At 45.0% G+C, this 23493-nt stretch overlaps 1 protein-coding gene and 1 non-coding gene across 7 annotated transcripts in view; both read left to right on the top strand.

Annotated features, from left to right (window-relative positions):
• Window positions 1-23493, top strand: part of C2cd2 (C2 calcium-dependent domain containing 2) — a 70587-nt gene that overhangs the window by 35913 nt on the left and 11181 nt on the right. For 4 of the 6 annotated variants that reach the window (NM_174847.2, XM_006522976.4, XM_011246111.2 and 1 more), the window contains exons 5-13: window positions 3673-3795; window positions 6487-6610; window positions 8189-8294; window positions 10209-10273; window positions 12651-12775; window positions 13489-13663; window positions 14641-14754; window positions 19603-19730; window positions 20967-21291. In NM_174847.2, the coding sequence (NP_777272.2) occupies window positions 3673-3795; window positions 6487-6610; window positions 8189-8294; window positions 10209-10273; window positions 12651-12775; window positions 13489-13663; window positions 14641-14754; window positions 19603-19730; window positions 20967-21291 (1285 nt within the window). The other 2 variants (XM_011246109.3, XM_017316901.2) reach the window with 2 other exon arrangements.
• Mir6964 (microRNA 6964) lies at window positions 12592-12650 on the top strand. The gene has a single exon (NR_105929.1). It is a non-coding gene; the product is annotated as a microRNA 6964 (primary transcript).

Genomic DNA, 23493 nt, shown 5'->3' with positions numbered 1-23493 from the left:
GACAGGGCTCTGTGGGGACAGCTTTGATAGAGAGGACAGTTGCCTTTCCGCTTTCTGGGACCTTAGGGTATAAGGACAGAAGCTGGGCTGCAGTGAGTGTGTGAAAATTATCCCGGTGTAACTTTCCTTTGTTGCACAAGGGAATTCTTTCTGTGGCTTTTACAAAATTTCCTTGTAGTTCTGCTTCATTTCAACCAGGTCAGCCACTGAAGCCTCACCACAGTAGAGAGCTGTGGGCTTTGCAGGGTATTTGCACAAAGATACTTTCCCTTTTATCCTTTCATCTCACTTTTATCTCTTCTCTCTCTTCACTTTTCCTCTGGAGTTGAGACTGGAACTTAGGGCCTTTGACATGCTAAACAAGTGCTCTGCCTCAGTCCTGCCACTATCTCAGCCTTCATACTTAGATGTGTGTAATGTGAGTGTTTGTTTGGTTTGGCTTTGGTTTGGTTTGAGCTGGTAAATTTCACACACATACACAAATACTGGCTGAGGAAAATTAACTAATCTGAGATTGGTAACACAGCTACTCGGGGAGCGGGGAGGGATAAGGACTCTTGAACACAGATTGGTCCCCTTCTCAGCAGAAGAGATTGAACATGTCAGGACTTGTCTGTATGGACAGCAGGCCTGGACAACTGACATTTTTGTCTTAGAGAAGCAAACAGCAAAAGGAAGGAGAAAGGGAGAATGAATTGGGGTGGGGCCTTCCTTCTCCTCCTGCTTCTTGCTTCTCTCGAAATATGACATTATTTGTCTAGGCCTGCTGTCTACATAGGCAAGCTCAGCAACGTGAGTTTCTTATGTGGAAAGGAGAATTTCTTATGGGAAAATCACCAGTCTTTGTGATTTCTTGAGTCATTTTCCCCCATGGGTAGCTGTGTTACCAATCTGATTAATTTGCCTCAGTCAGTGTACAGGTATAGAATTTCCCTATCTTTGTTGATTTATGTATTTATTATTTTTTTATTTTTATGTGTATTGGGGGGGGGTTCCCTGCATAGGTGTCTGTGTATCTTGTATGTGTAGTGCTATCAGTCCAGAGTTCCTCTGTCTACTGAGTAGGAAACCATTGTGCAGGTCAGATGGAGAAACAAGAGCTCAATGTGAGGCACAGCCATAATATGGGATATTATTTAGCCAGGAATGGAGTGATGTGCTGGTGAATGCTGTATCCTGATTAGCCTTGCAAACAATAAACGAAGTCTGATTCAGGAGACACATGTGACATTATAACACATCCAGTCCAGAGGAGGGAATCCACAGAAAAAGAAAGATAGATGCCAGGGGTTGGAGACATGACTCCTGATAGAATGCAGTCTGGAGTTCATCTTTGAGGAGTAGTGAACATATTTAAGTAGTGGCTGCTTAGTACTATGTATGTACAAATGAGCAGTGAAATATATATTTTAAATGGTTGTTCTATATCATGTGTCTTTTATTTTAACTTAGGTTATCAAGGGGCCATTGAGGCGATAGGTAACGGCCTCCCGCTTCAAAGCACAAGCTCTGAACTGTTTTAACCACTTGGATTTGACTCTTGGCTCTCCTAATTATGGACTGTGTGGCTCTGTGAATGTTACCCGACTTCTCTCTGTTTTAGTTTCCTTATCTGTAAAGTAGAGGGGATGTGATGTAAAGGATTAAGCTAGTTAATACATATGTGTAAGAGACGCTGGCTTCCAGTGAGAGCCATGGAAACATCAGCCATTTTGATTCTTGGTACTTAGAGGCCTTATGTTTTAGAGATTCAAGTCCACTTTCAATAGATACAGGCTAAGTTCACTATAGGGAGGCCTGGTCAGTCAGGGGACAGGCATCCAGTTGTCTAACAACAATACAGATTGCTCCAGTCTTCCTTTCTAAAGTCAGTTCCTGTTATACATGTTGCAAGTGTCTTATAAGCCAGTGGGAACCTTGCCTATACAGCCAGATGGGGCCCCCAGTGAGAGGAAATGGCACCCAAGGTGCTTTCAAGCTGCCTACTACAGAATGGCATTGGAACCAAGGTGCTAGATCTTGGCAGAACTTGACCATCACAGCTTCTCTCCCCAAACCTCAGAAAGATGGCATGGATGCCTGGGCTGCATTAGAGTGGGACCTGTCATCTTAGCAAATATCCACACAGTCCTTTTTCTCAAGAGTTAAAATGAAAGCTATAATACCGAAATAAGATTCAAGGAGACCAAGGTATCCTTCACATTAATTGAGATTTTTTAAAAATGCATACTTTAAATCCGAGTATGGTACCATAGGCCTGTAATCCTAGTCTGTGGGAGATAGAAGCAGGAAGATCATGAGTTTAAGTCCAACTTGGGATGCACAGTGAGATTTTGTCTTAAAAAAAACAAAACAAAACAAAACAAAACAAAACAAAACAACAACAAAAAAAAAACCCAAGATCTGGGGATGTATTCCAGTGATGTAATGCTTACCCACTGTAGGAAAAGCCATAGGTTCTATCTCTAATACTTGCACTAAAAGCATTTATAGCAGTGGTTCTCAACCTTCCTAATGCTGCAACCCCTTTTACAGTTTCTCATGTTGTAGTGACACCCTAATAATAAAATTATTTCATTGCTACTTCATAACTATAATCTTGCTACTGTTATAAATTGTAATGCAAATGTCTGATGTGCAGGACAGCTGATCTGTAGCCCCATGTGAGAGGCCTTTCTATCCCTAAAGAGTCATGCATGACCTACAAGTTGAGAACCACTAATTTATAGAGATCTGCTGCACAGAACAGAACCATGCACACATGTGAACAAGCACCAGTACCCAGATAGGAATGGTGCAAAATGAGTCCCAGGTAGCTTATTATAGTCCCTTCACAGGCTTTACATGGGGTACTGAGACCCTGACATCTTGAATATGGGAGATGTCTGAATTACATAGTGGTAGCAGTTAAAGCTCCATTCTTAACTTGATAGGCTCTGTGGAAACAAGCTTCCAAACAAGTCATTGAGGGAGTTTCAATTGAAATAGGAAGATCCATCCTAAATGTGGGCAACACCATCTCACAGGCTGGGTTCCCAACATGAAAAAAAAAAAAAAAAAAAAAAAAAAAAGCAAAGACAAGTTGAGCACCAGCATTCATGTCTCTCTGCCTCCTGATACACACTGTGATTAGCTGCTTCGCATTTTTGCTACCTTGCCTTCCCCTGTCATGATAGACTGTGCCTTAAAACTGTGAGCCAAAATGAACCTTCTTCCTTAAGTTGCTTTTGTTAAAGCAACAAACTGGATAACCAATACAGCTATAATCATAGATCCAATAACTGAAAGCAGCACATATTTATTGCTGTTCAGTATTTGGGGCCTGGAGTCTTTGCACAGCTTGTCTTGTCCTAAGCTCTGGCTCTATCTGCCTGCCATCAAGTTCTTGACTGGGCTTTGCTCCTCTACAGCTCAGGGGCTTCTTCAACCCCACAGAGTTGGTGACATGATTGGTTCATTATGTACTAAAGTCCTCAGTTTCTCACTGGCTGTGCTCCTGAAGACTGCTGTTATTCCTGGCTTGTCATGAGCTAACAGGACAGTTGCAGTTCTAGAGATCAGAGCTAGCATCAAACCAAAGTCGAATGATGTTGTCTGATGGTTTAACATCTAGCACACCTGGCTGGTACTTGTGTCTGGCATGCAGTGATATGATGACCTGTCTCTCTCCAGAAGCAGGCGCTCGGGGTAAACATGCTTTCTGAAGCCCTTGAGGATCTTTTCAAGCACCTAGTTAATGCTGCCTCTCCATCTGTTTTTCTGAGCACCAAACCCACGCAGGTCAAAGAAGCTCAGGTAAGCCCAGATCATAGGACAAAGGAGATTCTGAACTTGTGTTTCTAGTGCCTTTACTTTCCATGGTGGGGCTGACATTGCACAGGCAGATGTTGCCCATGGTATTAGAATACAGCCTCAAGGTCAGAGCTCCATAGTGGGAATGCTTGCCAGGCCACTCATTGCTGAAGTGATGGTCTTCTAGTTTGTACTTTTCCATAAACACTGTCAGCTGGTGACAGGATTTGATGCTAAGTTCTAGGTGACTAGGGTCACATGAATACACGAAGCCATCTTTATCCTCCTTTGCTTATCGGGTGGTAGGCAAAGCTCAGCTAGCAGATGAGAACAGCAGGGGGTTATAGTCTTCACTCTCAGAGGCATAAGGCAGGGGAGTCAGTCTTCCCAAAAACCACCATCAGTTATCCATCCATGTAGGTAGGAGCAAGCCCAAGCTACTTCATCTTCTAGTAATCCTATTAATAGTGGATTCTTGGAGAGCAGAGGGGACTGGTAACCAGAAATATAAAAATCTGAGACAGTTCACAAAATAGTTTTGTATTTTCAGAATCCATGGACTCAAAAACAAAAGGCCCCTAGGCTATCATATCTAATCACATTCTAAAATGAAATTGTCCTGTTTCATTAAGTGCCACACCCATGACAGCTCTCCAGAGAATTGAACACTTGAGCATGGAGATGAGAGAGATTTATGAAGTATGTTATGATGTTGGGACTAATAAATAAATGGTTTGGTTCCAGCTCATGTCTGAAGCCTTGAACACCAGGAGAGTTTGGTCTAATTCCAGACTGACCATAGGCTCAGAGCTCAAAGCCCAGGAGGACTAGAGTTTTCTGTTTGATTCTAAAAGCAGAAAAAGACTATGGCTCAGGTTGAGCAGTCTGAAGGGAGGAATTCTTTCTCATTTGGGATGACTCAGACTTTTCTACTCAGGCTTTCAACTGATGGGTGAAGTCCACCCCATTAGTAATGGCCATCTACTTTATTCAGTCTGTCTGTTTAAATGTTGGTCTTTTGGGCTATAGCTTAGTTGGAAGGGTCCTCATATAGCATGCAGCATGCATGAAATCCAGAATTCAATTTCTTTTTCTTTTTTCTTTTTGGTTTTTCGAAACAGGGTTTCTCTGTATAGCCCTGGCTGTCCTGGAACTCACCCTGTAGGCCAGGCTGGCCTCGAACTCAGAAATCCGCCTGCCTCTGCCTCCCAAGTGCTGGGATTAAAGGAGTGCGCCACCACGCCCCGCTCAGAATTCAATTTCTAAGACCATATATCTTAGGCATGGTGGCATATGCCTCTAATACCAGCACTAAGGAGGCCGGGGCCAGAAAATCAGGAGTTCAAGGTCATCCTCCATTACAAAATGAGTCTGAGGCCAGTTAAGTCTCAGTGACACAATACCTTGTTTCAGAAAAAAAAGTCTGTACTGAACATTGATCCCACCCCCAACAGCCATCATAGAAACACTCAGAATAATATTGACCGAGTACCTCGGTATTTATGGCCCAGAAGTAGAATCCTTATAGCTTAGTGGTTAAAGCACTGTGTCAGTGTGAAGATTGGAATTTGGATTCCTAGAACCCAAAGTAAATGTCTGGTATGTATGGTAGTCTGCCTGTAGTTTTAGTCTCTGAAGGCAGAGGCCAGGGGATCCTAAAGCAAGCTGACTGACTGAACTAGCTGTATTGGTGAGCTTTGTGTTCAAGGGAGAGATCCTGCCTCAATGACTAAGGTAGAGACTGATTAAGGATTACACCTGATCACAACCACAGGCTTTCATATGCATAGACATGTCCATGTTTACACATATGCAAGCCCCCCCACACATGTAAACACTGATACATACACATGAAGGAAAGAAAAAAAATAGCCAAACATACAACTGACAAAGTATCTCATCTCCAACCCATCCCAGTGCTTTAAGGAAGTTTATAGTCCTTCTTGGCTGTTGGTATTCTTCACTCACAGAAGGGAAGAACCTGGTTCATAGCAGTATTTGCTGGGCAGTACCCATGAGTGTCTCTGAAGATGTTAGTAACCATGATCAAAGAAGTGTCTCAAGTCCAGTCAGAACCCAGGATAGCTCCTGCATGGCTTTCACTATCCAGAGTCCAGCACCTCTCAGAAAACCTTCTGAGGTCTTAGGTTCTTGTGCTAAATTTAAGAGCCCCTGTGAGCACTGCCAGTGCCTGATGCCCTTCTGAGAATGAAATAAGACTGCACTTGCCTCTGTCCCCTTGCTTGTGCAATAACAGGGGTTCCCAGCTGTTCTTCCTGTGACTGGAGGCAGAAAGTGATCACAGACTGATGGCCATTTATACCTAGATGTTGTCCTGTCCAACACAACAGCCCGAAGACTAACTCACTATATAAAGTACATCTCCTGAGTCTGAGCATGGATCTATGTGCTGGCTAGTCTTTACTGCTCTGGAAAGCAGACCACAAGCAGACTTTGAACAGAGTCATCACTATTTGCAGGTTCTTCATTTGGGATAGAAGAGATCCACTGTAGAGGCAAGAAAATCTTTCCATGAGATAGCGTCAATTCTAAGATGACCCTGAAGGCCAGGTGCCCTGTTCTGATATCCATGAAGACACTGTTGTCCCTGAAGATACTGTCCCATATAGAAGCCAGGACCCCTGGCCAACCTCACACATCCTCACAGCTGTTGCTATGTTTTTTCCCTCACAGAGTCTACAGTGCCCTTCCTCCACTGCTCAGGAACCCTGCCCTCCCAAACCTCCAAGGGCTCATGAACTAAAATTGCAGGTGAAGAATATCAGAGTTTCCCTGATAAACCACCCTGGTGCTTCAGGTGGGTGCTACCAGGGCCTCTGGGGCTGCCCACACTGTGGGAGGGATCTCCCATGACTGGGGATGGTGAATTCTCATGTGGCAACCTGGTTGGGTCTACAGTGTGATCCCTGCCTTCCTCTGCAGAAATATAGTGAAAAACTTGGTCTTTGGCTAATGGGCTTGGGGTCCAAAGGCCACAAGCTGTAACCTCCTGAGCACAGTGAGCAGCTGTGGCTGGTGGTGGCCAATCATGCATACCCAGAAAGTTTGTGGAAAGGATTCTAAATGTACCAGATTCAGAGAAAGGGCAGTTGAAACAGTAACAATGTGAGTAACAGAATCTGGTCACTATACAGGACATATGTGCCATGAAGCATCATACTGCACCTCACAAATATGCAGCTAAACTCATCAGCATGTACATGAAGGCTTAGGGAAAGCAATGTCGTGGTGGCTCTGTCTGTTTTCAGCCTGACAGATACTAGTCTTTTTAAGCTGAGCCAATAAATTCCTGTTGAGCATCCCTGAGCCTCTGATCAGTGTAGCTTATGCTCTCCTAGAAAGTGGGTTGTATGAGTGGCTTATAGGGGCTTTGTGCCTCTGGTGCTGCTAATAGGAGGAGGAAGGCAGTTGAGGAGTCATGGTTTTCCCAGGATTCCCAGTGATCACTGAGGCCCCCTGTGAGAATGGAAGTGAGATTCTGGTTGTTGTTTAAGAACACTAGGAGTTCTGGTCACTGTTTGCAAAGGTTCTTCCACTTTACAAGGCATAGAGAGGCTTCATGTGAACTAAGTCTCTACAAAGATGGCGGTAGCTGATGGTTTTGCAGCAAGTGCTTGCATGTTGCCTTTCATAACCTGGATCACCTAGTGGCTGAGTGGGTCCCCTGGACTACCAGGTTGTGGTGGGGCCCCATTTTGGGGTGCACATGCTATGAAACCAGATCCCATTCCCCAGCCATACTAAGATGCCCATAGCTGGAAATGGATCTGAGTCTTTCCTTGAGGAGTGACTATGAAAGTTACCCTACCTGAAACATGGTAAGGAGTCAAGCATTGTGGTCAAGTTACTGACCACAGAGGACTTGAGGACTGATGCTCTAGAGGAAACATTGTCTCAGAGCAGGAACAGTTGTGAAATGTCAAAGTGCCTATACCAAGTACCCACAAAGGATCGTGGGATAGATGAGGAAAGAAAACATCTGCTTGTTGTAAGTGGGATACGGGTTGTCTGTGAGGTGCAGCCACAGTTTAAGCTCAATATCGACCATCGTTTGGGTAGGCTGTTAGTCTAGTCTAAAGAGGAGCCAAGCCTAAGCAGGTGTGTTGCTTCTGGGTGAGGCTCCATACCTTAGAGTCCTGCCTGCTTCCAGGATTGATGAATTGATGAAGAAGTAGGACACTAGGGCCAGTCCAGGGCTGTTACCACCAAGTTATTGCCCCAGCATTGAGAGTGTGTAAATGGGAAATGACAGAAAGGTTTCTTGGGTGAGATTTTTTTTTCAGTTAATTTATTACTCTTTCTTGTGTGGGTAAGCAAAGTGTTAATGCAATTAAAAAATAAAAGCCAAATACAACCTTGCTTCATCTGATCACAGGCCTTAGCCATGTGTGCGTGGCTCAGCTGAACGATCCTGAACAGAGATTCATCAGCACCCTAGTGAGAAACACTACTGACCTCAGTTGGGAGGAGGAATTCACCTTGTGAGTACAGCCTGCATCCTCAGAGGCCTGCTGGTGGCAGCTAGGTCTGCTCAAGACGGACAGATCCTGGAGTCATTGTATAGCACTGTTTACACTAAGAAAATGTAAAATTAAAGAAATGAAAACAAGTTGTCCTGAGTTTCTGAAAGATAGCCAGCTCCATGTCAAACATGGACTTCCTTTTAAAGGCAGCTCCAGGGATCACCCTTCTTTCTCTTTCTCTATTGTGACAAAGGACTGTTTCCCTTAGCACCCAGCCACACAGAACAGAAGGAAGCCTCTAACTGATGCCAACCTCTGGTGGAGAAAATAGAAAGGGGACATGAAAACCATTTATAAATAACAGTATAAAGATCCTAAGTAAAAAGTCATCACATGGGATCCAATGATGCATTAAAATAAATCTATTTGGGAGCTGTGGCTCTGGTCAAGAGCATTGGCTGTTCTTGCAGACCTAGGTTTAGTTCCCAGAACCTGTTATTCCAGGGGATCTGATACCTTCTTCTGGCCTCTGCAAGAACCGAGAGTACATGTGATATACATACATGTAGGCAAAACATGGACACACGTAAAATAAAGTGTTTATATAGCCATTCTGTTAAAAATAAATAAATCCAAGCTGGGTATGGTAGAGCATGCCATTAATCCCAGTACTTGGGAGGCAGAGGTAGAGGCAGGCAGATCTCTGAGTTTAAGGTTGTCCTCTTTTACATAGTGAGTTGCAGGACAGTCAGAGCTATCTAGAGACTGTCTCAAAAAACAAACAAATCCACAAATCCAGTTTGCACCAGAAATGTAAAGCTGGCTTAATATAAGAAAATTCATTAATAACTTCCACTGTACCAGCAAGTCATAGGAGAAAGTAAACTGCCTGACTTCACACCTACCCCAAAGAGAGTTGGTAGTGTTTAATACTGGGTCCCAGTTTTGAAAACACTTAACTAGGAGAAATTCATGAACACATTTGTAAGAGGAGTTTAAAGATCTCACCATGAGTGATCGGTCATAGTGGCAGACCACTGGCATCAGGATGCTATGATCTTGATCTAGAAAAACTGATTAGCGCACTTAGAAAAGACCAAGGAATGACAGAAATGATGGGCGGATCCTGGAAAGGGAGCTGGAGGGACAGTCTGGTGGGTAAAGACTTGCTGCCAAACTTGACAGCAGATCCCAGGATTCCAATTTTCAGGACCCACTTTGCGGAGAGAACCAACTGTAGTGAGTTATCCTCTGACCTCCAACTGTGTGAGGATGTTAATCTCCATTTGTTTACTGGAAAGGACTCTGTTATTAAACAGTCTATCTGTAAGGACTTGGATGGATAAGTTTTATAAGGCCAAGGCAGAAGAGTACTAGACACCTGTAAAAAGTACAGTTGTTCTTCAGTCTGTGATATCTCCAGGGAATCACCTAAAGCTGTTAAAGGCGATGGTGGATATAGCATTGATGAATGGGTCTTATGCAAAAGATAGAAAAGAGGGAGGCTTGTTGGAATTCTGTGTTTTATACTCAATTATACACAGTCGTGCTTTATAAATGGTAGCAGTGGCATGTGACATTCAATTTTAAGTTCATAAAAATTAACCAAATGAACTCAGGGTCTCAGTCTGCACTGCCCACCTGTCATGTGCTACATGGCTGGTATATTAGCTCAATACACTTCTTATCACCAAAGGGTGTTCCATGGGTCCCCACTGAAAGGCCAACCCTTGGTTGAATTGGTGGCTATTTCTGAACTGTCAGGCTGCCGGCAGTGTGTTTTTAATGACTGACAACCATGTGTCTTTAGTATAATAATATATATATATACACACATACATACATACATACATGGCATGGTGTGTGGGGTGGGAAACTCAACCCTACAGCATGGAGCTTTGGATGGCTCACATGGGTTTGTTCTTTTTGCAGTGAACTGAACGCCAAATCCAAGGAGCTGGTCCTGCAGATCTCACAGGATGGGTGCTCCTCAGAAGGTGGGTGGTGAATATGTAGAGAAGTGTTCCAGATGAGCACTCTGGTCTAGGCTCTGGAATGGGGAGGGGAGAAACCCTGAGAAGGAGGTGGCCTCCTCCTCTGAACCAGAGGTCTCCCAACTAAATGTTTGGTACAAAGTTAAGAATCAACAGTGTCATTCCTTTGGGGGTCATGCTTGTCTAGTTTTTAAACATTTTCCTTAATCGTTATGTGTGTGAGTATGTTGCCTGTCAAATATGCCTGTGCACTGTGTGCATGTAGTGCTTACAGAGGCCACAAGAGGGTGCCAAATCTTTCAGGACCAGATGGTTGTGAGTTTCTGTGTCAGGCTGGGAACTGAACCTGGATCTTCTAGAAGAGTAGCCAGCATGCTTAGCACCTAATCTTCTCCCCAGGCTCTACTGTTAAACTCCAGAATCTTCCATCAATAATTTTTAAATTAGAGGAGCAATTTCAAACCATTCTAGACTTAACAGACTTCCTTTTATATATATATATATATATAGTTTTGTTGTTTTTCGAGACAGGGTTTCTCTGTATAACCCTGGCTGTCTTAGAACTCACTCTGTAGACCAGGCTGGCTTTGAACTCAGAAATCTGCCTGCCTCTGCCTCCCAAGTGCTAGGATTAAAGGCATGCACCACCATTGACTGGTGTTTCAATTTTTTAAAATAAAAAAAAACCAAAAAAATACGTAACAAGCCAGGTAGTGGTGGTTTACTCCTTTAATCCCAGCACTTGGGAGGCAGAAGCAGGTGGGTATCTGTGACTTTGAGGCCAGCCTTGTTTGTCTACAGATGGAGTCCAAAACAGCCAGGGATACACAGAGAAACCCTGTCTCAAACAAACAACACACTTTCCCATCATAGCCATTGTTAGCCCTAGCAGCGCCTGTCCTAATGTCCCTCTCTATAAGTTTCAGCTGATGTTTCCTTACAGAATAAGTCCCTTGGCTGAATTTAAAATGAACACACGAGGGCTGGAGAGATGGCTCAGTAGTTAGGAGCACTGACTGCTCTTTCAGCAACCACATGGTGGCTCTGTAATGGGATCCCTTTTCTGGTGTCTGAAGACGACACAGTGTATTCATATAAAGTAAATAAATCTTTAAATAAATAAATATATATATATACATATACATACATACATACATACATACACACACACACACACACACACACACGATTCAGACAGAGGAAGTTTAGGGTAAAGTCACCAACATAATCATGGATCTAAGTTTGTTAGATTTTTTTTTTGTTTTTACATTCTTTTGTGGTATGTCTGTGTAGGTTCGAGGACAGCTTGCAGGAGTTGATTCTCTTTCTATCTTGGGGGGGTCCTGGAAATCAAGTGTAATTTGTCAGGCTTGGTGACAGGTGCCTTTACCTGATGAACCATCTTGCTGGTCCTTAAATTATTTTTTTCTTTCATTTTGTGGTGCTGGGCTTCAAGCATGTTAGATAAAGTGTTGTACCACTGAGTTACACTCTCAGACCTCTTGGATGTTAAAATCCATACAAACATTAAAATTGGGAAGGTAGAGACCATTGTCCTATCCAGCTGTACCATTGAGTCTCTTGGTGATTCTTCTGAAGGGAAGTTGGAAGGCAAGAGACTGAGCAGATGTTCATGTCCTAGTTACCGTTAAGAGTTCTGTTCTAGCCTTTTGGAATCACCTGTCTTTAGATGCCTGGGGAGGTGATAAGAAAAACCTTCTCTTCATTGAGTGATTATATAGGACACCCTGCATCAGGCTACCTTTAACTTCTCATTCCTCCCAGTCCCTGCTCCTGGTGGCCCACCGTCCTCCATTCCAAGGCAGCCGGGTGTAGTCTGTGAAACTGCAGCTTTACAGAAGCCATGTAGAGTATGCCCGTGTAGTCTGTGTTTAAATTCTCATTCTGACTATTTGCCCTGTTGCTCATAATCTTTGTGTGATTAGTCATTACACTCCTATCTGTCTCCCTCTTCCTCCTTTCTCACCCTCTTTCTCCTTACTTATTCTTGTTTCTCACATATAGGGTACACATTCTATAGCAGGTCACTGTCATCATGCCTTGACCCCTCCATCCTTGCCCAGGACATTTAGTAGTCACACCACTACCACCACCACCACCTCTACCACCACCACCACACACATCTGTTTTCCAGTTTCTGTCAGTGGTTCAAGGATGGTTGATGCAGTTCTACACCCTATGTGCTTTGGATATGGCCTTTGGCAGGCCTGGCATGTAGCCCCATTCCCTCTGGAATGCCCACAACCTCTTTATGTTTTATGTTTGGTGATACTAACACTGTGTAGTGAACCTAACGGAACCCCCCTTGGGGTGTGAGACTGGAAACATCACCATTGTTCTTTCTTGTCTTCCACTCTAGGTCTGTTGGGGATAGCAACCATTCACCTGGACCTATTTAGGAAGCAGCCTAATGGCCCACAGACCTTCAGACTGATCAGTGGGACAGAGCCTGACAGCTTGGTGTTGGGCTCAGTCACTGCAGAGGTATGGTGGCATGTTCTCTGCTGCTACAGTCCTGTCTCCTGCCTGCCAGGGCTCACTGTTGCCTCCATATGACATGCTGAGCTCACCCACGATGTCCTGTTCTCACCATGGGCTTCAGGCTCAGGTGAACACATCTTGCCAGGACTGGCTTAAGGTGGCTTAAGCTGGCTACTATAGGAGATGACCTTTCCCAGTGTCATCTCAGCTAACCCAGCTGCCCTCCTTTTAACGTGGGTCTTTGTCAGTCCAGGTTGATTTAAAAAGAAAATTAAGTAATATGGGTGAAGAAACTAAAGTAGAGGTTATTGGGGCGGGGGGGTGGGGGGGGAGTGTACTGCAGCCAAGTCAGCCTGTTGTTACTGTCTGCAGAATACATATTTGCAGGTCTACAGCTGTAGTTTGCACCAACCAGTCTGAAAATATTCAGGGAAAACCAAACAAATAAAAATCATCCAAACTACATCAAACTGAACAAGTATATACCTTTTCCTCTTACCATAATTCCTTGAGCAGTACAGAAAAATATCTATTCCCTTGCATTTTTGTTGTATTTGGTTTGAGAGGTCATCTAGAGGTCATTACTATACCAGGAAAGGACATGGGTATTCTGTGACACCATGTTCTGTGTGTGGGTTGTGGCCTAGAGAGCGTGAGAAGCAGTTGTCCGTGGAATCTCCTCTGTGTTTCAAAATGAATGTCTGTCTTTGCCATAGTTTTCTTACGTAGAACCTGGGGAGCTGAAATCCTGGCCAGCTCCTCCCCCTGTTTCTGCTGCAAAGATAGAAAAGGACCGTACGGTGATGCCATGTGGGACTGTGGTCACCACTGTCACTGCTGTGAAGACCAAACCTCGGTTTGACACTGGGAGGGCAACCCCACTGAACTCAGGTGAGACCAGAGTGCATTCTCATTGCAGGAGATCCACAGGCTCCCAGCCTCTGGGGTGGGGGTGGGTGGGGCTCACCCTGCAACACTGAGCATCGTGGCATTCAGTGTCAAGGCTTAGCAGAGAAGTCTGGTGGCCTGGAAAAAGACGAGGGAGGGGAGGGAGGGAGAGATGGGGGTGGAGAGAGAGAGAGAGAGAGAGAGAGAGAGAGAGAGAGAGAGAGAGAGAGAGAGAGAATATGTTAAGAGACAGAGATGAGGTTCTTCCAGCCACATGGAACTCAGCACTCCATCATACTCGTGATTATTACAAGTCTAATACAGGTAACTGAATGTATGTTAAACACCACTGATAAAGAGGCATGATGTGGGCTGAAGATGTGGCTCAGCTGGGTAGTATTCATCTAGCATAGAGGAAGCCCTGGAGTGGATCCCAGAATTGTATCAAGTAGACATAGTGGCACACATTTGTAATCCCAGAACTGAGGAAATGGAGGTAGAAGGATCAGGAGTTCAAGTCATTCTTGCCTAACATGAAATATTATCCAACCTGGGATGTATGATGACTGGTCTCCAAAAAAAAAAAAAAAAAAAGGAGCTTTGGGGTTTTGGGTTTTTTGTTTTTTAAATGAAGCCAGCACAAACCTTTCTTTTGCATTGTAGCTAGCCCCTGGGTGGTCAAAAGAAAAATACATTGTTATACCTTCCCAAAGTAGCTCCCATGGCACAGGTCAGGGACCCACAATTCACATGAGAACTCTAGTTTTATTAAAATGTCTCTGAATTTTTGCTCCAATCTAGACCCCCAGCCCCACTTTTGCCAACACAGTGGAAGAGCCAAATGTGTGAGTCTAAAAGCCCAGCTACAGCCAGTAATAACTGCAGGGCCTCAAGGTGCACTAGGGGCTTCCCCCCATAGATTTCTAGAATCTTCTGTTGAAAATTTGCATGCCCTTGCTGATGGAGTCTTGTTCTTGCAGAGTCCCCTGTGAGGACACCCGTCACAGTGAAGGTCATTGAGAAGGACATCTCTGTCCAGGCCATTTCTTGCCACAGCGCCCCCGTCAGCAAGACATTCTCCTCTTCAGACACGGGTAAGATATCTGTGTACTTCTGAGCTTTAGGAGTGAGGGTTTCCTTCTCCCCTACCTGCTTGGGGCGTCTTTGGTTTGGTAGCAAATAGAAAATGAAAAAGCTGGGAATGTCAGGTAAAGGGAGACTGGGGACATAGCTGGGCCCCTTGGTAACTTTATGAAAGCTATTTTATCGTTTGGCATGTGGATGACGTCAGAGCCATTGGGTGAGCGACACTGGGGACAGCGTGGCCTGGACACTGTGCTTTCTCCACACTGTCCACACAAGCATTTAAGAGTCATTTTCTGAGCTCTCTGGGTACCTTTTTAAAGTTATTTTTACATAGCTGCAATCAATCAGTTGACAGAAACAGCTTCATGGTGGGAAAGCTTATTTTGGCTCCAGTTTTAGTCCCTCATGGGGTTGGGGAGAGGCATGACTGTGTAAATACATAAGGAGTCAGGATCATATTAGACCAGGACATAAAGAGATTCTAAACCCAGGGCTATCCCCTTCAAAGCCTGTCCCTAGTGTCAGACGTCTGCCAGCTAGGCCCCACCTTCTAAAGGTTCCACAGCCTCCCAAAATAGTGTCATTGGCTGGGGAACAAGTATTCATAACATGAGCCTATGGGAGACATTTGATATCTAAGCCATGGTATTGCATCCTGGCTGGCTCCAAAGGTTCACAGTCATCTTATAATGCAAAATACAATTAGTTTAACTTTAAGAGTCCCCATAAACTTAATAGTTCCAACACTGTTCAAGGATCTGAGTGTAGAGTTTTGTTTTTGAGATTCAGGGATGTCACTTAGTTGTGAGCCCCTGTAAAACCAAAAGGAGAGTTAGATATTTCCAGACTGCAAGGGTACAGAGTAATCGTGCCCATTCAGAATGGAGAAATGGGGGGATGGGAGGAAATTTTAGACTAGAGGGAAACTGAACCATATCAGGGCACTGAATGCTGTAGTCCTGTGTTTGGCATTTAATGCATGTGGTGGAAATGATTGGAGTACCAATAGACACAGACAATTCCACTCCTGCACATTTGCCATTTGCAGCCCATGTGGCCTGTCTCTTGGGCTAACTCCACTTATTACCTACAGCTTTCCTTGGGACATGTCTTATGGTCCTGGCATTGACAACATCCTGGGGTCTCTACTGCAGCTTAGGCTTCATCCTCAGAGATTCTGCCCAATGAGATGCTCCCCACAGGAAACCTGAAATGAATAGTACTTGGCCCTACACACTTTCCTTAATTTAGGTGCAACCCTGTATGATCCCATAACACCTGTTTACTGCATGCTTGAAAACCTAGCACTGAGTGGACAACCCTACGTTTCACTGATCACTTGATAGGTAGCTAGGCCTTCCTAGTATCATGACCACAGTGACTTCTAAGTGCCTAGATGAGTGAACCTGTGACACATTTCTCTATGAAGCCTCATTCAAGTATCTTTCGAATGAATACATAGTTTTATATGCTGGAGGCATCAGGGGTCTCACCAATTCCTGAAATATCCTGAGAGCATCCTTCCTACATCCTTGTACATACTATTTGACTTCTTCCTAATGGTGCTTAAATAACCATGGCCACACCTGCCACTTGCTTTGGCAGTTTGAGATACTCTTCTTTCCTAACCAAGCACTTCATTTTTCATGTCTTTCTGCTCTAATTTCTATTCTTACACCCCACTGTAAGACTGGCTAAAGCAGCCAGTAGTAACCATGCCATGGCCTGAATGCTGCACTATAAATTCTGCCTCTTTATAGTCCTAGAACATAGGTAAACTATAGGCAAATTCTGTGCCAAAATGTAACACAGATAGTTTCTAATCCTGTTCCCAGTGGAGTCCTTGTTCCCATTCCAAACTCACTGTTTCTCTCAGCACTCAGGTCTTCCATACAACCACAGGAATAAGTCTAAGGTCTAATTACAGTATTCTAGAACCTTTCTTCCTATTCAAAAATATTTTTATGTTTTGATTCAATGTATTTTGATCATATCCGTGATCACAACTCCCCAGTCCCCATCTTCTCAGACCTCCCCCAACACAAACCCTCCCACCTCATGTCTCATTCTGTTTTGTTTTGTTTTTTTAATAAACTGAGTCCCTACATGTATGAGGGGCCATCCACCAGAGCATGGTTAACCCACCAGTGACTACAATCCTTCCTGCCCCGAGCAGCCATCAACTCCCAGTAGCCCTTCCGCTATGAACAGAGCGATGAACCCGCTCATGCATGTGGAATGTTGCCTGGCTTGATCTTGTGCAAGTAATCACTCCTGCTGTGCTTCCTGCGTACCAAGGCTGTTTCATATCCAGGGCACAGCAGTGTACAGCCCTCTTTCCTGGCCTCTAGCTTTTTCCTCCTCTGCTTCCAGAGTATTCCCTGAGCCTTGGGGAGGTGGTTTATTCTCAGAAAATTTTCTTTTATGAGTCTCTGCATTGACCACTGCCAAAGGAGGCTTCTCTGACAAAAGTTGAGGTTGACACTAATTTGAATGAGAACAAATATTTCTGACCTCTATCCATTTAGCAAAGCAACAATAGACAGTTCCTCCCAAGCTTGGGCTTTTGACCAAGTTTATAGGATCAGGAGTCAATTCCTTCCTGTGCAGCTGACTTCAAATCCAAAAGGCAGAAGGTTACCCCGTAGTAGTCATGCCGCTATTGCACTAGTCATACATCTTGCCTGTCAGGTCAGTACAGAAGAATGCAGAGTTTCTGCTGTGTAAGCCCACTGATTCTTTTTCTCCCCCAGCTGCCTGCATAGCACCTTCTAGCAGGGAGGAAGTTTTCAGGTCAGTTCCAGCTTTCTCTATGTTCTAACTGAAAGTGTGTTGTGTCTTCAACAGTAGGTCTTACCTTCTAGTTTCGGTGAGCCACAAGAGCAATGGCAATAGCCTGTGTCATTTTGTGAGCCTCCAGGGCTTCTTCAGGGGTTTTTCTAGTTCACATATCCAAATTTTTCCACCATTCCTTCCACAAGTCAGTTCCAAAGGCCCAAACCACATAGGTTTCACAGAAGCAACAACCCACTTTTGTACCAATTTTTCTGGATTAGTAATTTTGTATATTCTGTATCGCTATGACAAAGGGATCTGGCAGAAACATTAAAAGGGAGAAAAGGATTGTTTTAACTCACTTTTTTAAGAGTAAATGCATGGTAGCCAGAGTTTGTGACAGAGCCTGCTCATATCATGGGTAACCAGGTAGCAGAGAGGAAGTTCAAGGTTCCATCCCTAAATGTATTACAGCCTCCAGAGTAGCACCACCATCTCAGAAGGCCCCTAAACACTGGCCTCTCAGAGACATTTCTCATTCAAGCTGTGACAGTTCCAATTCTGTATTTTTGGATTATTTTCAGATAATCAAAATCTTGAACAGGTATCTTCCTGTCTAGACGTCAGTGTGAGGACCTGAGCTTAATCTGCAGTACCCACCTAAAAAGCAAGGAGTGGTTGAGCAAGCACTCCTTTAAGCCCAGCTCTGGGGCCAAGTGTGTAACTGTAGAAACCAGACCCTGTGACCTATGGCCATGGCTGATGTCCTGCTCCTAAAACAGCTTTATTGTCCTGGTTCCTTCATTTGCTTCTGCAGTTCTGGGAATCAATCACAGAGCCTTGTGCATGCTATGCAAGTGCTGTATCATTGTTACACCCTGGATCCCTTTTTGTCATGTTTCATTTTACCTTAGCAGAATAATATAAGCTATAAGTACAAGCTCTCTGGAGGAGAGACCCCTCTCCACCTAGCCACCTACCCGATGACCTGGCATCTTTTCAAGTGGAGATTTTTTTTTTTAAAGAAAGAAAAAAGAACTCACCTGATGGAGCTAGGGATGAGCAAATGACAAAACACGCAGGCTCTGTCAGCAGTACTTAATACTTTTATGACACAGGAAGGGCCAGCTCTTAATAGCTTTATTGGCTTCCTTGGATTCATATTCTGTGTCAGCCACTTTTGGAGGGAGGAGGAGTTATGTGCCTTTGTGAGATCCAAATTTTCCCAATGTTTAAAACTTTCTTTTCTTTTCTCCTCCTCCTCCTCCTCCTCCTCCTCCTCCTCCTCCTCCTCCTCCTCCTCTTCCTCTTCCTCCTCCTCCTCCTCCTCCTCTTCCTCCTCCTCCTCCTCCTCCTCTTCCTCCTCCTCCTCCTCCTCCTCTTCCTCTTCTTCCTCCTTCTCCTCTTCCCCTCTCTCTCTCTCTCTCTCTTTCTGTATATATGTGTATGAGAGAGAGAGTAAGAATGAATGAATGAATGAATGAATGAATGAATGAATGAATGTGAGGGTCAGAGGACAGCCCACAGGAATCTGTTCTCTCCTTCCCCCACTGGGTCCAAGGAATCAAACTAAGGTTAGATCATTAGACTTAGTGCCTTTTCTTCCCGCCCCACCCCGCAACCGCTCCCGAGTCAGGGTTTCTCTGTGTAGCCCTGGCTGTCCTGGAATTCACTTTGTAGACCAGGCTGGCCTCGAACTCAGAAATCTGTCTGCCTCTGCCTCCTGAGTGCTGGGATTAAAGGCGTGTGCCACCACTGCCCGGCCATAGTGCCTTTACTTCCTGTACCGTTTCCTCTGCCCACAATTTATTAATTTTTTTTGTCTGCTGACCTTTGCCATTTTACGTAGCCCTCTTAAAGTTTTACCAGAACCAGGCCTTGCCTGTTCATTTACAGGTGGCTCCTAGCTGCTTCTACTTTATGGGGAGATGAGTTGAAAAAACCTCAACCCCTTATTTTCTCCCTCCTTCCAAATGCTTGCCAACCACTGCTTATAGACTGTTCCTGCCCCTGTGCTATGGGCGATCGCTTGGCGCTTGTGAGGTTTGCTACTGAACTCGGTGCTACTTTCCTTCTGGCAGAACTGTTGGTGCTGAATGGCTCAGACCCTGTGGCTGAAGTCGCCATTCGGCAACTCAGCGAGTCCTCAAAGCTGAAACTCAAGTCCCCACGGAAGAAAAGCACCATCATAATTTCAGGGATCTCCAAGGTAGGTGAGGGCAGCAGCAGGAGGTGGGCCTCTGTCAGCATAGTTTCCCAGTTCCCCATTCATCCAGAAGGTCCCCTCTGCAGAGCCCAGTATGGTTCCTTCCCATGAGAGAGTTGGTTACCTCTGGGGCCACAGAAATCCTTTGTCTTGCTGATACAGGTAGGTAGCAGCTGCCTGCTGGGTGATGCTCTGGGGCTTGAGAGCTTGGCTAGTCATTTCTAGAAGGACGACTAAGATAGAAATAAAAGCACATGTAAGACACCCCTGTGGTGAAGTCTCTGCCTAGCTGCCTCCCAGGGTTACTTTTTCTGTGAGATTACTCATTTCTAAAACATTTAAATATTTTGCAAAAAAATATGTGTATTTCTTTCTGTTATCTGATAGAAATAAAGATTATTCTACAAAATGTTCCAGTTCAGTTCCCCTGTTCTTCTACTCTGTGGTATCTTCATGGAGCAGAAGGTGGGAGTGAACTGCCTCTGATGGCAGCCGTGCCATTGGGCTGCAGAACAGGCTAGATCTTCAGTTTAAGGGGTCATGCAAAAAAAAAAAAAAAAAAAAAAAAATCTTGGTTCTTTCTAGACGTTTCCAAATAGGCAGATGGAGAGAGAACTGCAGTGAGTGGCAGAGTAGGTAGCTGTGGTCATGATTAGAGAGGATAGATTGGATCTTACAAGGTCATCAAGAGGGTGGTGAGGAGAGCGTGCTGGAAGTCACCCTCACTGTTGCTGACAGGGGCCAATAGTGAGTCACTATAGCTGGTGGTGTCTACACTGTGTGGGTAGCCTGGGCCCAGGACTCCAAGAGAAGCTTATTGGTGTTCTTAAACACTAAGGCGGGGGATGTCTCTTCTTAGTCTGGCTTCTTCAGCCACTGGAGTGGGAGAGGCAGGTCTCTGGTGCCAGCAAAGCCAAATAGTAGAAGCTCTTACTCAGTCTGGGTTCGATAAATGAGCAAGAGGAGGATAACCATGGCTGTCTGCTCTCTACCTTCTGGCTTTGCTTCAGAATTGTCAGCTAATCCTCACATTTAATATCTGTAGGCCACTCTGATTAGTAATTTGATTGGCATAGTTGTATTAGTATCATCAGGCACTTCTATAAGCTGGTTCATCTTCAACTGTCACTTAGCCAATGCCAAACCCTCCCTCCTTCTTTCCCTCCCATGCACTCTTGTTATATCCCTGGGATGGCTTTTCGTTTGCCCTCAGCCTCTGTTGTACATCTCCCCTGACAGACCTCACTATCTCAGGACCACAATGCTGCCCTCATGCTGGACTACGCAGCTTCTATGGACAGCACCAACCAGGGAGATGCCACGTCTGCTTTGTGCCATCCAGAGGCCACTGAAGCCTCTGCTACTACCCCACCTGAAGAAAATGAGCCAGCCCAGACCCTACCTGCCCTCAAGCCTAGAGAAAATGATCTAGATTCCTGGGAACTGGAGAAGGAGTCTCCAGTAGCATCATGGAGCGGACCAGCCTTGCAGGAGCCTGACGGTGATGAACTATCCGAGAGCTCCCTGAGTACTTCAGAGCTAGGAGCTATGAAGAAGCATAAAGGTACCTATTTCCAAGCCTCTAGCTTCTCACTTGGGCTCCCCTCTCTGTGTCCTCACTCCTATGCTGGCCTCCCTCCCTTTTGTCCTCTATGAGGCTGACCCAGTCTCATCCCCTCCATCCCAGTCTGTTCAGCCACTAAGAGCTGGAAAGAAGGTGGGAAGCTTGCATGTGAGCAGCTGGGGCTTCATCTCCGCACCTGGGGGCCATTGTGTTTTCATGACTCCAACCACCCTCCCTGTCCGCCTCTCTCCAGCTGGAAGCAGAGCTATCCAAGGCTTCAGAGTATCACCAGGATGCCATAGTGGCCAGGGGCAGAACAGAGTGAACAGAGGTTGGCAGCTCACCTTATTTGCCTAAGTCTCTTCCTCCAGCTAGAACCAAACCAGACCCCACCACATGGAGTCAGCAGGATCTATAAGGAAAGAGACTCCTAGAATAACTACCCACTGTCATGATATATGTAGTTATAAAGGCATTCATTAGCACACTCAGTCCTTTCTCATGAACAATGGGCCCTTATTTCAGAATTATACATTTCTTGAGGGTGTACACTTGGTCCCAGACCTTTGTCTCATAGTCACCTTTCGCAACAGCTCCAGGACTTAGAAACTTCACATTCATTGAGTGTGAAGACTTGGGGACCATAACCTACTATCCACATCCTTGCAAGATGAGGGCTGAAAGAGGCCCCTGCATTAATCCAGGAGCTGTGGTGGGACTCGATATCCACTTCTAGTTCTGCCTTCTATCTGGGGCTCCAAGGCCCACTTCTCTCTGTCAAGTTCTTAGAACCCCCTTCGAATGCATTGGGCAAGAAGTTTAGCCATGCTAGGGGTTAGGAATGCTGGCTGCCTACTTTTGTGAGAAACATGTGAGGTTTCCTGCTGGATATTTTGCCTCAAGGAGGACATAGGTAATGTCTACAGACAGCTGTAGTTTTACAACCAGGAAATGGGGTACTATTGGCCCCAAATGGGTAGATGCCACAGGTGCCACACTCCTTAGGGACATAGCATAGACACCACCACACAGCAGAGCACAAGTCCCAGGTGCTGAGGTTGAGAACCCACCCTCGGTGCTCCACCTCTTCTCTGCTCATCTCTTAGCCGTTGATATGTAGCTGCTTGCCTGTGACTTGTGCCAGTACCAAGTGGAGAAAGATAGGGGAGGAATTGCACATCAAAAGAGGAAAGAAAGAGGTTGTTCCTGGGGGAAGATTTTAGACCATCCAGGTTACTTCCTACAGCCTGTCCTTGGGGACCTTCAGTTGAACCCTGTGTCCTCTCTTGGTGTGAGCTGTGGCCCAGGATGTCAGGTAGACTGTCTACTGGCCACCCTATGTACATAGTCTAGCCAGGTCTTTGTCTTGAGGGTCAAAGAGGGTCAAAGGAGCCTCTGGGAGGTTGCTGGGAAAGTCAGCAGGGAGGAACAGGGACACTGAAGGATATCCTGTGTTTCACTTCATTTTGAGTCAGTGGTCTATATCCTCATGTCCCTAAAGAATCCAAACCTCCTCTTGTGCTTTCCAGTTTCTCAGAGTTGCCAAGCCTACCGCCCCAGTACATCCATCCAGTGCCACTTTGCTTTCTTCCAGCCTTTCCTACTCCCACTAGCTCTCATCTCCTTTGGGGCCCCCTCCTTGCTAAGTATCTTCCATCCTTCTTCCCACACTGGCCAGACAGATGAATGCCTCTTAGGAATCAGGTTCTGCCCCATCCTCTAGGGGCTGGAAGTAGCCTCTGTGCATGTGAGCTTCCCCACAGACCCAGGATACTGGGGAAAGTGCAAACATGTTTGGCTGGTATGTGTGTTTCACTCCTGGCTACTCTGGAAGCAGAGGTTGAACCTGCCCTTGGGTCCTTAGAGTGCCTTGACTTAGTTTTCTGAAAGGTAGTTTTTGGCAATGTCTTAAAAAGTATTTTGTGGGACCTAGGCATGGTAGTGCATGCCTTTAATCCCACCATTTGGGAGGCAGAAGCAGAAGAATCTCTGACTTCAAGGCTAGCCTGGTCTACATAGTGAGTTCTAGCCCAGCCAGAACTACTTGGTGAAACATTTAGAATATGAATGTGTGTATCTATACATATATATATAGATAGATAGATAGAGATATATACATACATCTATATATACATATTCCCTAGCCCCATATATATAATATATGAATAGGTACACACACACACACACACATATTTAAGATTC

This window comes from Mus musculus, chromosome 16 (assembly GCF_000001635.26).
Source record: "Mus musculus strain C57BL/6J chromosome 16, GRCm38.p6 C57BL/6J".
Classification (NCBI taxonomy): Eukaryota; Metazoa; Chordata; class Mammalia; order Rodentia; family Muridae; genus Mus; species Mus musculus.
The sequence above is the reverse complement of the archived record's forward strand: the minus strand, read 5'-3'. Positions and strand labels throughout refer to the sequence as shown.